Source organism: Sarcophilus harrisii, chromosome 3 (genome assembly GCF_902635505.1).
Source record: "Sarcophilus harrisii chromosome 3, mSarHar1.11, whole genome shotgun sequence".
Lineage (NCBI taxonomy): Eukaryota > Metazoa > Chordata > Mammalia > Dasyuromorphia > Dasyuridae > Sarcophilus > Sarcophilus harrisii.
The window spans coordinates 311,143,275-311,157,907 of record NC_045428.1 but is presented as its reverse complement, the minus strand read 5'-3'; the positions used below and the strand labels follow the sequence as shown (position 1 = coordinate 311,157,907).

Here is a 14,633-nt window from a genome sequence, read left to right as displayed (position 1 = left end):
TCATTATTAATCAGAGAAATGCAAATTAAGACAACTCTGAGATACTACTACACACTTGTCAGATTGGCTAAGATGACAGGAAGAAATCATGATGAATTTTGGAGGGGAAACTGGGACACTGATGCATTGTTGGTGGAGTTGTGAACTATTCCAACCATTCTGGAGAGCAATCTGGAATTATGCCCCCAAAGTTATCAAACTGTGCATACCCTTTGACTCAGCAGTGCTACTACTAGGCTTATACCCCAAAGAGATATTTAAAAAGGGAAAGGGACCTGTATGTGCCAAAATGTTTGTGGCAGCCCTGTTTATAGTGGCTAGAAACTGGAAAATGAAAGGATGCCCATCAATTGGAGAATGGTTGGGTAAATTGTGGTATATGAATGTTATAGAATATTATTGTTCTGTAAAAAATGACCAGCAGGATGAATACAGAGAGGCTTGGAGAGACTTACATGAACTGATGCTGAGTGAAATAAGCAGAACCAGGAGATCATTATATACTTCAACAATGATAATATATGAGGATATATTCTTATGGAAGTAGATTTCTTCGACAAAGAGAAAATCTAACTCAGTTTCAATAGATCAATGATGGACAAAAGCAGCTACACCCAAAGAAAGAACACTGGGAAATGAATATAAACTGTTTGCATTTTGGTTTTTCTTCCCGGGTTATTTTTACCTTCTGAATCCAATTCTTCCTGTGCAACGAGAGAACTGTTCAGTTCTGCACACATATATTGTATCTAGGAAATACTGTGACATAGACATGTATAGGACTGCTTGCCATCTGGGGGAGAGGGGAGAGGGAAGGAGGGGAAAAGTCAAACAGAAGTGAGTGCAAGGGATAATTGTTGTAAAAATTTACCCAGGCATGGGCTGTCAATAAAAAGTTATAATTATTTTAAAAAATTTAAAAAATACTTAAAAAATTAATACGCAATACTCCATAGCATTTGCTACATAGCAAAAATGTTACTTTGTTCCTAACCTTTTGGTTACTTTCATTAAAAAATCCAGGTCAAGGAAATCTTATTATGGAAACCAGTTACTCATTCTGACAACATATACTTCAGTTTCTAGAACACAGAAAACTTAATTATAGATAAGAGGAGGAAATAGTTTTTATGAGGGTGGGGGGAGGCAGGCATAGAATGTGTAAAAGAAAAAACATACTGAGTATGAAAATATTTCTTTTTGATCGAAAATTAAGCTTTTTATCTTGGGAATAAAACAGCTTCAATATCTAAGAAAAAAAAAAGAATTCTAATTTTAATAAATTTAAGGACTAACCATAATCCCAGAAGACCAATTATGAACCACTTCTTATCAAAGAAATTATGTCCAATGTGGGAATACAAAGATTTTGTTTTTCTTTATTTCAGTGAGGGGAAAGTGAAAAGTGTGTGTGTGTGTCCGGGGGGGGGGGGGGGGGGGGGGGGGGCGGGGGGGGGGGCGGGGGGCGGTGGGGGGGGGGGGGGGGGAATAAGGACAGAGCTCTCCCTACACCACCAAAAGAGAAAAGTATTAAAGCATTTTAAAAAATTTATCTTGTCTCCTGCTTTCAGTTTGTAAGCAATTGTCACAAGATAATCTTCTCTACAGAGCTTTCCCATCCTAATTCCTACCTCTATTAATATAAAGGACTTCTCTGATCTCTTTCAAAATTCAAAGAACTGGAAAGATTCCTCATACTTTTCATACCTTACACTAAGTTTTCTTAGATAAACATACACACCCTTTTCTGATGATCCTTTCACTTTAGGGACCTTCCAAATATTTTTTTAATCTTTGATAACTGTTATGGGCCAGAACTCTGAACTTGAAACAGGATTCTTACAAGGTACTAAGTCATTGGAATTGATAGAGACAATAGTTATCTAATTTAGCATGATTCAGTATGATTGATTTAATCCTACAAGGAGATGTTATGGACCAGAACTTGAAACAAGGTATTAAATGGAATTGAGGAGACAATGTTTAAATCTAGTTTAGCATTGATTTAATCTTATAACAAATAATGGTTTCCTGGTGATATAATGATTGGTTTGTACTCAGTGTACAGCATAAAAGCAGAAGCTCTCAGGGCCAAAAAAGACGAGCCAACTAAACTCTTAGAGGCTGAGACAGAATCATTCCATCATCCACCTTTGTGGTAGGTGGAGGCTGAAACACAAACCTTTGGATATTCGGAGAGATTCAGAAGGTATAGAAGGAGGCAGTAGCTCAAGCTCACCGAACCAAGGAGAGAGGAAGGTCTCCAGAAAACTAGCCAAGCCCCAAGTGAAGGAGATAGGACTTTGAAAGAAACAATAAAGGATTTGGACTTTAACACCTGGATGCACTTGTGGTGATTACTGAACCAAAACAAAGGCTATTCCCTGAGGAAAACCTCAACAGAGAACATTACATTTTAGAGAGAACATTACAGATAATTGTCAAGTACCTACAAAAAATTGGGAGGTGGAGGAGGAAAGGGAGAATCACAATACTAAATCCTTTGTTGACATTTCTACTATACCATGAATTCTCTTATTCCTTGTTCCCTTTTATAAAGAATGCTGGTATCAAAAATTCTGAGTTCACAATTTTCAATAATCAATAATGATTAGAGAAATGCAAATGAAGACAACTCTGTCAAACCATTACATATTTTTTAGATTGGCTAAGATGACAGGAAAAAATAATGATAAATGTTGGAGATATGAGAAAGCTGGGACACATACATTGTTGGTAAAGTTGTGAACTGATCCAACCACTCTGGAGAGCAATTTGGAACTATGCCCAAAGTACTATCACTATCAAACTGTGCATACATACCCTTTGATCCAGCTATATCTCTACTGGATTTATATCCATTTTCCAGTTGATAAATGGTCAAAGGATATGAACATACAATTTTCAGATAAAAAAAATTGAAACTATTTCTAGTCATATGAAAAGTTGCCCCAAATCATTAATGATCAGAAAAATGCAAATTAAGACAACTCTGAGACACCACTAACCACCTGTCAGATTGGCTAAAATGACAGGAAAAATTAATGACGAATGTTGGAGGGAATGTGGGAAAACTGGGACACTGATATATTGTTGGTGGATCTGTGAACGGATTCAACCATTCTGGGGAGCAATTTGAAACTATGTTCAAAAAGTTATTAAACTGTGACATGTATTGGAATACCTGCCATCTAGAGAAGGGAATGGGGGGAAGGAAGGAAAAATTTGGAACAGAAAGTTTTGTAAGGGTCAATGTTGAAAAATTATTTATGCATATGTTTTGTAAAGAAAAAGCTTTAATAAAATTAAAAAAAAAAAAGAAACAATCAGCAGGATGATTTCAGAAAGATCTGGAGAAATTTATATGAACTGACGTTAAATGAAGTGAATAGAACCAAGAGAACATTGTATACAGCAACAAGAGTATGTGATCATCAACTGTGATGGACTTGGCTCTGTTCAACAATGAAGTGATTCAGGTCAATTCCAATGGACTTGTGATGGAGAGAGCCTTCTCCATCCAGAAAAAAGACTGTGGGGACTAAGTGTGAATCACAATATAGTATTTTCACCTTTTTAAATTGTTGTTTGCTTGTTTTTTTTCTGTTTCTTTTTTTTCCCTTTTTAATCTGATTTTTCTTGTGCAATGTGATAAATGTGGAAACATATAGAAGAATTGCACATGTTTAACATATATTGGATTGTTTGCTATCTAGGGGAGGGAGGTGGGGGAAAGGAGGGAGAAAAATTTGGAACACAGAATTTTTGAGGGGTGAAAATTATTTTGGCATGTATTTTCAAAATTAAAAGCTATTATTAAAAATAAAAAAAAAAAAGAAGTTCTGAGTTCAGGTCCTGATTTGCTACATAGCATCGCTGGGGTCTATGACAGTGAAAAAAAAAATTACTTAAATTTTCTGGGCTTCAGCTTGTCCAATTGTAAAATGGAGATAATACTTGAACTTCCTTAATCTGGAGGATTAATTTTTTTTCATTTTATTTTATTTTTTTAAAATAACTTTTTATTGACAGAACCCATGCAGGGTAATTTTTTACAGCATTATCCCTTGCACTCACTTCTGTTCCGATTTTTCCCCTCCCTCCCTCCACCCTCTCTCCCAGATGGAAAGCAGTCCTATACATGTTAAATAGGTTACAGTAGATCTTGGATACAATACATGTGTGCAGAACCGAACAGTTCTCTTGTTGCTCAGGGAGAATTGGATTTAGAAGGTATAAATAACCCAGGAAGGAGAACAAAAATGCAAGCAGTTTACATTCATTTCCTAGTATTCTTTCTTTGGGTTTAGCTACTTCTGTCCATCCTTGATCAATTGAAACAAAGTTAGATCTTCTCTTTGTTGAAGAAATCCACTTCCATCAGAATACATCCTCATACAGTATCGTTGTTGAAGTATATAATGATCTCCTGGTTCTGCTCATTTCACTCAGCATTCATTTTCCAGCTTCTGGCCACTACAAACAGGGCTGCCACAAACATTTTGGCACATACAGGTCCCTTTCCCTTCTTTAGTATCTCTTTGGGGTATAAACCCAGTAGAAACACTCCTGGATCAAAGGGTATGCACAGTTTGATAACTTTTTGGGTGGAGGATTATTTGAAAAGCAATTTGTAAATTGTAAAGTGCTTTAAAATGAGTTATCATTATTTCACTCTAGCTGGTTTTATTCTTTTTCTATTAAAAAATGAATTGAAAGAAATGGCGAACCACTTCAGCATCTTTACCAAGAAAACCTCAAAACTCAGTCAGCCATAACTGAAAACGACTGAATATACATACTTAGTTGGCCTTTAGTTGCTGTCAATGACTTCCAACATTTCAGTCTTGACACTACTTGAGTGACAGAAAACTCCACCCACTCTCGTTTCCTTGTAGCAAGAAAAGAAATCCTTCCTCCATCCCCCAAAAACGAAGATATAGATGGTACCTATTCCAACCCATTTTACACAGGAGTAAACTGAGGTTCAGAAAGGTTAAGGACTTGCCCAAGATGAGACAAACAGTAAGGTTGGCAAAGCGAGGACGCAGGACCTCCTTCCAAGGGCAGGTCCCAAGGGACGGAGAGGTCCCGTAAGCTGCAAGAAGGGGTGGGTTTATCGTTGGGGGGAAGTGAATGCAAAAGGGGACTGGAGGAATTATTCTGGAGAAGGAAGGAAGGAGAGAAAAGAGAGAACGGGGCTTAGATCTCCGCCAGTTGTTTGAGCCAAGGCGGCGTCCGGGGAGATTAGCGGAGAAATCGTACCAGAAAGCACGGATGGATTTAGGTGGCGGGAGCCCATCTATTCGCTCGTAATCGATTCCCTGAGCCTTGCTCCCCTGACTCGGTCTCCTGGGCAGCTGCGCGCAGAACCGCCGACAGTTGGAAGTCGCCGGGCTGGAGGGCCTCAGGCACCGCGGACTTTTCTTTTCGGTGAGAGAGGTAAAAAGGCGCTCTCCGAGGCGCGGTGGAGGAGGGGCGAGAAGCCGCCCCCCGCTTCGGGGAGAAGTGCTGGGGTGGGAGCGCCCTGCGGACCCCCGGAGCGCGAGCCCGGCTGCTGCTGGTGGGTTTTATTTCCTTTGCAGGGGGGGGGGAGGGTGTCCCGGTCCCCTTGTTTTAGTGATGTTCTTGTCTGGCAGCCCAGCGTTTGATGTTCTTTATCCCTTGGTCGAGGCCATTCTCACCTGCCCTTCGGGCATTAAAAGTTGTGACGTGATATTTTCAAATATCATTTCTCCAGGCCCTCGTCCATGCCCCGTTGTAATTCCCTTATTGTATTAGGGTCTGAAAAGTTCTGTCTCTTGATGGCTGTTGTGCTGTTGAGAGACTGTGCTCGATTGACCAAGCCAGGTTAGCTTTTATTTTATTTATTTATTTTTTATTATAGTTTTTTTATTTACAGGTTATACGCATGGGTAAATTTTCAGCATTGACAGTTGCCAAACCTTTTGTTCCAACTTTTCCCCTCCCCTAGATGGCAGGTTGACCAATACATGTTAAATATGTTAAAAATCTAGGACACAATCTTAATATCTCAAGAGTTTTTAAATCTAATGGAGATTAGAGGGTGTTGAGGAAGGACAAGCATAGTTGTAATTGTATAGGTTAAGTACGATATATGTATACATGTCCATACAGTTATTTTGCTTTACAAAAAGAATCGGACTTTGAAATAGTGTACAGTTAGTCTGTGAAGGAAATCAAAAGTGCCAGCGGAAAAAGATAGAGGGATTGGGAATTCTCCCAATCTCCCAGTGTTATTTCGCTGGGCGTAGCTGGTTCAGTTCATTACTGCTCCATTGGAACTGATTTGGTTCATCTCATTGCGAAAGATGGCCAGGTCCATCAGAATTGGTCATCATATAGTATTGTTGTTGAAGTATATAATGATCTCCTGGTCCTGCTCATTTCACTCAGCATCAGTTCATGTAAGTCTCTCCAGGCCTTTCTGAAATCATCCTACTGGTCATTTCTTACAGACCAATAATATTCCATAACATTCATATATCACAATTCAGCCATTCTCCAGTTGATGGGCATCCACTCAGTTTCCAGTTTCTGGTCACTACAAAAAGGGCTGCCACAAACATTCTTGCACATACAGGTCTCAGATGTTCCCTTTTTAAAAATCTTTTTGATTTAGATGAGCTTTAAGGAGAAACCATATATGTATAGTCACGGTCGGGCAATATAATAAGAACTAAGAATAGAGTCACAGAAGTCTAAGAGTTATATTTATATATAACTAAATCTATGTGTAACTATATATATAAAACTATCACATACACGGGACACCCCCTGTAGAATGCTTTAAATTTAGAAAGAAGGAATGTGTCTGTTTTCACAATCATTTGTATCCTCATTACCTTGTAATTCAACAAACATTTTATTTTTTACAATTTACAATTATTTCCACCATCCTTCCCCCAATAAAGAAAACAAACTTATAACAAATATGAATAGTCAAGGAAAACGAATTTCCACTTCCACATTGTCAGTATTTCCAAACATATGCCTCATTCTGCATCTACAAAAAAAGCCAAGTCTCTACTGACTGCAAGGCATAGTGTTTAAGTATTAGGGATTAAAAAAAAAAATCTAGGACACAATCTTAATATTTCAAGAGTTTTTAAATCTAAAGGAGATTAGAGGGTGCTGAGGAAGGACAAGCATAGTAGTAATTGTGATATTCTAGAATTGTGAGAGAAACACAGGTGCAGGGAAAGTATTTTGTCAATATTTCCAAACATGCCTCATTCTGCATCTACAAAAAAAGTGAAGTCTCTGTAGACTGCAAGGCAGTGTTTAAGTATTAGGGATTAAAAAAAAAATCTAGGACACAATCTTAATATTTCAAGAGTTTTTAAATCTAATGGAGATTAGAGGGTGCTGAGGAAGGACAAGAATAGCAGTAATTGTGATATTCTAGAATTGTGAGAGAAACACAGGTGCAGGGGAAGTACTTTGTCACTTTCACTTATATTGTGGGAACAGAGAGAGTTAGGGGAGGGCTTTAAGCAAATAAGTAGAATCTGAGTTGAATCCTGAGGAAAGTGAAGAGCTTCAATATGGAGGTGAAGCTGGAAGGGAATAGTCCATTTTAGTCATTAGTGATACATGGAGATAGAAATAACTGGGGTATGTATTGGAGAGGGAGTAGTATGAAACAGGTTGGAACCAAATAATAAAGGACCTTGAATGTACAAGGTAGATCAGATAATATGTATATGCTAAATCAAATCTGAAGGATCTTCTAGAGTTTATTTTTGAGGGCCCACTAAGCCTACTACCACGATGAGGCAGGCCTTAGAGTATGACTTTAGTAGACAGTTTGTTGTTATGACATTGAATAATTTTTATTTTGCTGGATTACAAATCAGTCCAAAATGTGAAATTTCATCATAGTATTTGTGATTTTTTGAAAATTTAAAGCCAGGTGAAAACCTGATTCTTCTTCACAAGACTAGAATATACAAGGAATAGCTTATTCAGGTTGGAATAAACAGTTTATATTGTTTTAGCAGTTTAGAATTAACAAAAACACTTTTATAAATGTCATCTCATTTGATCTTTGCAACAACTATCTGAGGGAGTTAATAAAAGCACATATGATACCATTGTGAATTACTGACAAGCTGAAAGCATGGGAAAGGACCTATAGACAGAATAAGCAAGCATTTATTATTTCCAGTGTGCTAACTACCGTGCTATGCACTGAATATACAAACAATAAAATACCATAGCCCTTCCCCCAGGTAGCTTACAGATGACAGAGGTTATAACACATTCACAGATATGTAAACACAGAATACATAGGACATATTACAGTAAATACACATTGATTTTGGGGGATGCACTAGTACACTAGTAACTGGGGCGGGGGGGGGGGGGAAGGAGGCGCGGAAGTCGGGGAGAGGGGGAGGAGAAGGAGAGAACTCTTGAAGAAGGTAGAACTTGAACTGATCTCTGATGAGAATTCCATAAGGTGCAAGTGAGGAGAGAAGCTTTCAGCCATGGAGAGCATTCAACCTTCATTCAGCTGAAATGGAAGTTTAAATGGGGATAAGGAAGCAAGAAAGTTTATTGATGAAATGCGATAAGGAAGCAAGAAAGTTTATTGATGACATATCACTATATATGAATTTTACTGTAGCTCAAAATGCATTTAAATTCCTGTGAAGAGTTTGGTAACTACTTTGATAGTTGGTCAGCCATTAATGATTATAGAAAAAATCTGAGAAAGATTTCTATTTTTGGCAGGCCAGTAAAGATGATTTTACTCTCTGTTTTGTGATGATTTGTCTTGTAGGAAAGAGTATTCCATTTCAGAATATTATATGAGTACATTTTTTTGTCAAATCAGAATGGATAAAATGATTCAACACCTACTAGAACAGGCAAAGTGTGCCAGAAAGGCAGAGGGGGTGGGGGTGGGGAACAAGTCAGAGAAGGAAGGGTGGGAGAAAATGATCAAAAAGCCAGATGGTAAGGAGTGGTAATGTGCTAGTAATTATTTCAGGTTCATGTTCTTGGTACATGGTTTCCCCTAGTCCCAGGAATAGCGCAGCAGCATTCTAAGAGTTTTAGTGGTTTGCTTTGTATTTTCTCCAGCATTTAACATTACGCTCCACACAGTCACATTGATTTAAGTCTTAATGATAAGTTTTGGATGACTAGAGCAAATGTCTCAGAACAACAGATGTAAAAAACCTATTTTTTGTTATACAGGTCTGTTGGAGTTCTTCATTGATAGCTTCTGCTACATTTGGCTGTATGGAAAATGGCATCAAATGATAACCAGGATGCTAATGAATTATTAGATTGGAATATGACTTCGGGTCAGGTATATTTCTTTTCTTTCTTCTTTTTTTAAAATACACATTGTTTTATGAATCATGTTGAGAGAGAAAAATCAGAGCAAAAGGGAAATAGCATGGGAGAGATAAAAAAACAAAAAAGACGTAAACACGGCATATGTTGATTTACATTCAGTCTCCTTAGTTCTTTTTCTGGATGCAGATGACATTTTCTGTCCAAAGTCTGTGGGATTGCTTTGAATCACTGAACCGCTAAAAAGAACCAAGGATTTCATTGATGTTACTGTGTACAGTGTGTTCCTGGTTCTGCTTGTTTTGCTGAGCATCAGTTCATGTGAATCTTTCCAGGTCTTTTTAAAATCAGCTTGTTCTTCATTTTTATAGAACAATAATATTCCATTACCTTCATCTACCACAACTTGTTCAGCCATTCTCCAATTGATGGGCATCTACTCATTTTCCAATTCTTTAAATATATTTCTTTTCAAAGTTTATAAAGCTATTATCAATGTGTGTTAGGCTAGTTATACTATGCTTTAATTATTTTGTGATTTATATTGCAATAAAATATAATTGGGTTTTTGGTTTTATTCTGTTTTTTCTAATAAAATTAAAAATATTTCTGAATTATCTCTGGTTAATGGTTTATTTAAAAATAATAAATAACATTTATGTAGCACTATTTAAGCAAAGCACTTCACACATTATCTCTTTTATATCAACGGTTGTAGGAGATAGGTGTTAACAATTAATCCCCATTTTATAGATGAAGAAGCAGATATAGGTTAAATCACTTGCTTCATTTATAGAACAAATTATAAGAGCATGTAAAAAGAATAATTTAGAAAAATAGAACAGCTTATGGAGTCAGGAGAGAATATCCTGCTCTTATTTGGGAAGAATAAGATCTTCAGAACATAACTGATGTTAAACTTTTATGTGTATATTTTCTTACATAGGTCAATCAAGATTTTTTTTTGCCTACTTCATCTGATCACACAGAGTCAGTCATTCCATTGACATCCCCTACATCAATTGAATTATTAGACATACTTATGAAAAGAAGTCAGGTATTTAAATATTTTAAGAAACTATAAAACTTTTTACTTTTAAAACACCTGTGAGTTGGCTTGGGAAGTATTGATGTTTTTACTATAGTTGTATGAGTAAAAGATACTCCTCTATTGTTTATTTCTTTCCTTAATCCAGACTACATCATTTTGAAGTTATTTTTATATAGGTTCCTTCTATAGACTCTATTTAAAACTTTTTTTGTTGTTGTTCTCAGCAAAACATTTTATAAATATTCATCAAATGCCTACTATTTGCAAAGTACTTTGCTAGCCTTTGGGAATACAATGACAAAAACAAAATAGTTCTTGCCCTGAAGGAGATTATATTCTTCTGTAAATATAACATCACTAAAGCAAATAAGTGCAATATCAACTAACTTAAAGGAGAGAACACATAACTGAGGAGATTAGGGAATGCTTAACAGAGGAGATAGCACTGCTTGAAGGAAGATAGGGATTCTGAGATGGGAAAGAAGGAGTGAATTCTAGGCATGGAAGAATTGTGCAGTAGATAGAAATATTAAGTTTGGAGATTAACTCTTAGTGCAGGATAGTAGTATGAAATAAGACTGAAAAAGTAGGCTGCAGCCAAATTGTGGGTGGTCTTAAATTAAAGACTAAGGCATTTGATTTTACTTCTGGAAGCAGTAGGGAGTCAATGAAAGTTATTAAGCAGGAGGTGACATAGTAAAAAACACGCCTCAGGAAGATTATTTGATCAGGGATTTTTTTGGTGGTTGAATTAGAAACAAGTCTAATTAGAAACAATCCATCATTTGGGAAATGCCTGAGTAAATTGTAGTACATGAATGTTTTGGAATACTATTGAACCATAACAAATGATAACTTAGGTAATCCTCTAAACTCTTCATAATCATTACTCATTTATTAAGTACCTAATATGGGCCAGTTATTGTACTAGGTACAGGGGATACAAAGCCAGGAATTCATGGAGTTCTGGGCCTCCACAATTTTACATTTTATTAGTATTTTATTAGTATTATGGGAAAATTTGTGCACTGTTGTAAAGCAAAGTCAGAAGAAGCAGGAGGTAGAATGTTGAGTTCAGGGAGCAGTTATAAGTGTAATGGAATTCTTCAAAGGAATAGTATTAAATAAAATTGGGAATAATAGTTGGATTCGGATTTTAGAGGATTTTTATTACATACAGTAGCTATAGAGATGTCAATGAAAACAACATTAAAAGGCAATTAAGTCAGATTAATTGGATTGGTCATTTTTGGTTTTGGAGAACAAATGATGAAATCATCTTTATTCTTCTTGTTAGAGAGGTGAGGAATTAGGGATATGGAATGATAAAAATGTTGTTAAGTATGATGTTTTGTCAGCTGATTTGCTTAACTGTTTTTGTTGTTGTGTATAAGATGATTCAGTAGGATTAAGATAAAGTTCAATAGAAAGAGAGCACAAGATGTCCTAAAAGCATTAGTGGAGTTTAAAATTTGAATAATTTCAGAAGCAAAGTGCAACAAACTTAACAAAAATAAACTTAAAAAGTCCACCACAATTTAATATCAATTTATTAAATATGTAAATTAAAGTTTATTTTTAACTTAAAATTTTGAGTCCAAAATTCCTTTCTATTTCTTTTTCCTGCTCACTGAGAGAGCAAACATTTTATCAATTATGCATGTGAAATCATGGAAAACATATTTTCATGTTATCTTTGCGGTAAAAAAAGAAAATCAAGAAAAATCAAGAAAATATAAGAATTATACTTCACTTAGCACTCAAGCACTCATCACTTCTTTGGAGGTGGATAGCATTTTTCATTATGAGTCTTTTGGAGTTGTCTTTGATAGAGTTGTCTTTTTCCGAATAGCTAAGTTTTTCACAGTTGATCATTGTTACAATATTGTTATCTTAAACAAAGATCTCTTTGTTCTGTTTACTTCATTTTGCATCAGCCATATAAATCTAGAAACATAAAAATGTTTCTGAAAACATCCCTCTTATCATTTCTTACAGCATAATAGAGTTCTCTCACAGTCATATGCTATAATTTGTTCATTCTTTCCCAAGTTAATGGACATCCTCTCCATTTCTAGTTCTTTGTCACCTCAAAAAGAGCTGCTTTAAATAAAAGATCAATTGGAATATTGATATGTTTGTTATTAGAATCCATTGTAACAACTGTCTCTTAATATATCACTGTAGTTGATTTTTGAACTTTGCAGATCAGCTGCTTGCTCAGTTACTGAAAGAATACATTTAAAATACTAACATTAAAATTATTCAAAGATTGTGATTTTGCTGTCTGCACAACAGTTTTGATGTGACCTCATAAGAAAAAATTTCATCAGTTTGAAAATGTCATCTAGAAAATTAAATTAACATTAAAATTTATTTTTAAAAATTCACAAAATTACATAAGAATAAAAGAAATTTAGATAAATTGTCAAATGATTTTTCTGTATTAAGTGTATAGCCCTTTTACTTTTGAGCTTGTCATAGTTTAAAACTACTAAGAATATTAGAATACCTTGTGTAGTAAGAAGTGACTTGTATAAGAAGCAAGATTAATTTATTTAAAAGAAATCGACAATCTTTGGTAAGCTTGGAGAAAATGGCTTCAATAAAATTGGGGAGAAAGGGGCACTTGAGATGCCATATTGTAAAGGAATGAGAAGTAACAAGTACTAAGAAATGTGAAGATATAGTGAATGTGAAGACTTTGTACGATTATGGTAGTAAAAGAAAGGATAAAAAAAGAGAAACTTGAGAGTTGGCAAGGTTGTTACGGTTTTTTAAAGAATGAGCATTTTTTTTCCTATAATTTCATTTTTTGATTGATAGAAATTTATTTTCTTTCCCACTAAGTAAAACCTATTTAACAGACATAGTCTTGCAAAACAAATTCCATCACTAGCTATGTCAAAAAATGACATTTCCCTATTAGACTGTAAATTCCTTGAGGATAGGGACTGTCTTTTGCCTCTTTTTATATCCCTAGTGCTTAGCACATAGTAGGTATTTATAAATTCAGTAGCATTTGTAAATGTCTATTGAATGGAATCAAATTGAATTATGTTAACATTATTATTTGTTGAACAACCAAAATAAGTATTACAATAGAGCAAGAGACCCTTAAATTTAAATAGCATTTTAGTGAGGTTATATAGTTTTTTTTAGGCTTACCTACTAGGCCTACAGCATAAAGAAGAAAAAGTATCATAAAAATGATAAAGAGAAAAGGAGATATTGAATACAGAAATAACAAAATGCTACTAATAGCATTATAGAATTATAAAATTTAGAATTTGAAGGCTACTTCATACTTAGGCAATCTCTTCATCTTACAGATGAGAAGAATGATGCTTTTAAGTGTTGTCATAGTGGTATCTATGATGTAGATCGCCTGCCTTTCCTGGATTATTATTATATATATATTTGAATTTCCTTGCTTTGGGGCTCCATTTTAATATAATGCTAACTGTGGGAATTTAGCTGATAAGTTAGTATTGTTTTTTCCAATAGCTACAATGCCTATTGAATTGAAAGATATATGTGTGTGTGTGTGTGTATGTGTACACACAAAAAATATGTATGCTTGTGTGTATACATAACACATATATATTTAAAGGTGTTTCATGTTATTTAACTTGACTTGTAAAGAAAACAATGTAATTTTTGTGACATTGAACATTATTCTAAAATAAAGATGATCTTCCAGGACATTTTTTCTTTAGAGACAAAATTAATTCACTCCGGGATTTAGATTCAATGTAAAGAATTTTAAAAATCTTTACAGTAACATTGAGTTTTTATCTTTTTAAGAAAGTTATTTAGCTTGCTTATTCTTTTTTTTCAAAACTTAGAGCAAAATTTCAATACCTAAAGGCAGAAAGCAATTTATAGTCTAATGACAGTAAATTTTACTTTAGAACTTGTCAGTGATTTTCTTTCTCTTTTTCTGTGTAGCAAGAAGCAGCAGAATGGGAAAGCATTAATGCATTGTTAACGAAGAATGGTTTAAAACCAGTGTTTTTTGCCAAAAAGACACATGAAAAAAACCCAGGCGGTAATCAAACTTTACTCTTTGTTTCTGAAATTTAAAAAACAAAAGGTCACTTTTCCAAATTATATATATTAAGTAAAAAATATATTATTAGCTATAAAATACGATAATGTTATGAGTGAAACAGAATATGGTATATATATATATATATATACATACATATACAGCACATATAAAATGTGACACTATAAATTTTATTCATAT

General features: G+C 34.9%; 1 protein-coding gene across 7 annotated transcripts in view; it reads left to right on the top strand.

Annotated features, from left to right (window-relative positions):
• The first annotated feature begins 5,318 nt into the window (after positions 1 to 5,318).
• Positions 5,319 to 14,633, top strand: part of CEP70 (centrosomal protein 70) — a 35,947-nt gene continuing 26,632 nt past the window's right edge. For 2 of the 7 annotated variants that reach the window (XM_031959803.1, XM_031959801.1), the window contains exons 1-4: positions 5,367 to 5,563; positions 9,229 to 9,343; positions 10,277 to 10,387; positions 14,333 to 14,432. In XM_031959803.1, coding sequence (XP_031815663.1) covers positions 9,281 to 9,343; positions 10,277 to 10,387; positions 14,333 to 14,432 — 274 coding nt within the window. In that variant the 5' untranslated portion in view covers positions 5,367 to 5,563; positions 9,229 to 9,280. Of the gene's footprint in view, positions 5,564 to 9,228; positions 9,344 to 10,276; positions 10,388 to 13,716; positions 13,866 to 14,332; positions 14,433 to 14,633 lie in introns of those variants that run through there. The other 5 variants (XM_031959802.1, XM_031959807.1, XM_031959806.1 and 2 more) reach the window with 5 other exon arrangements.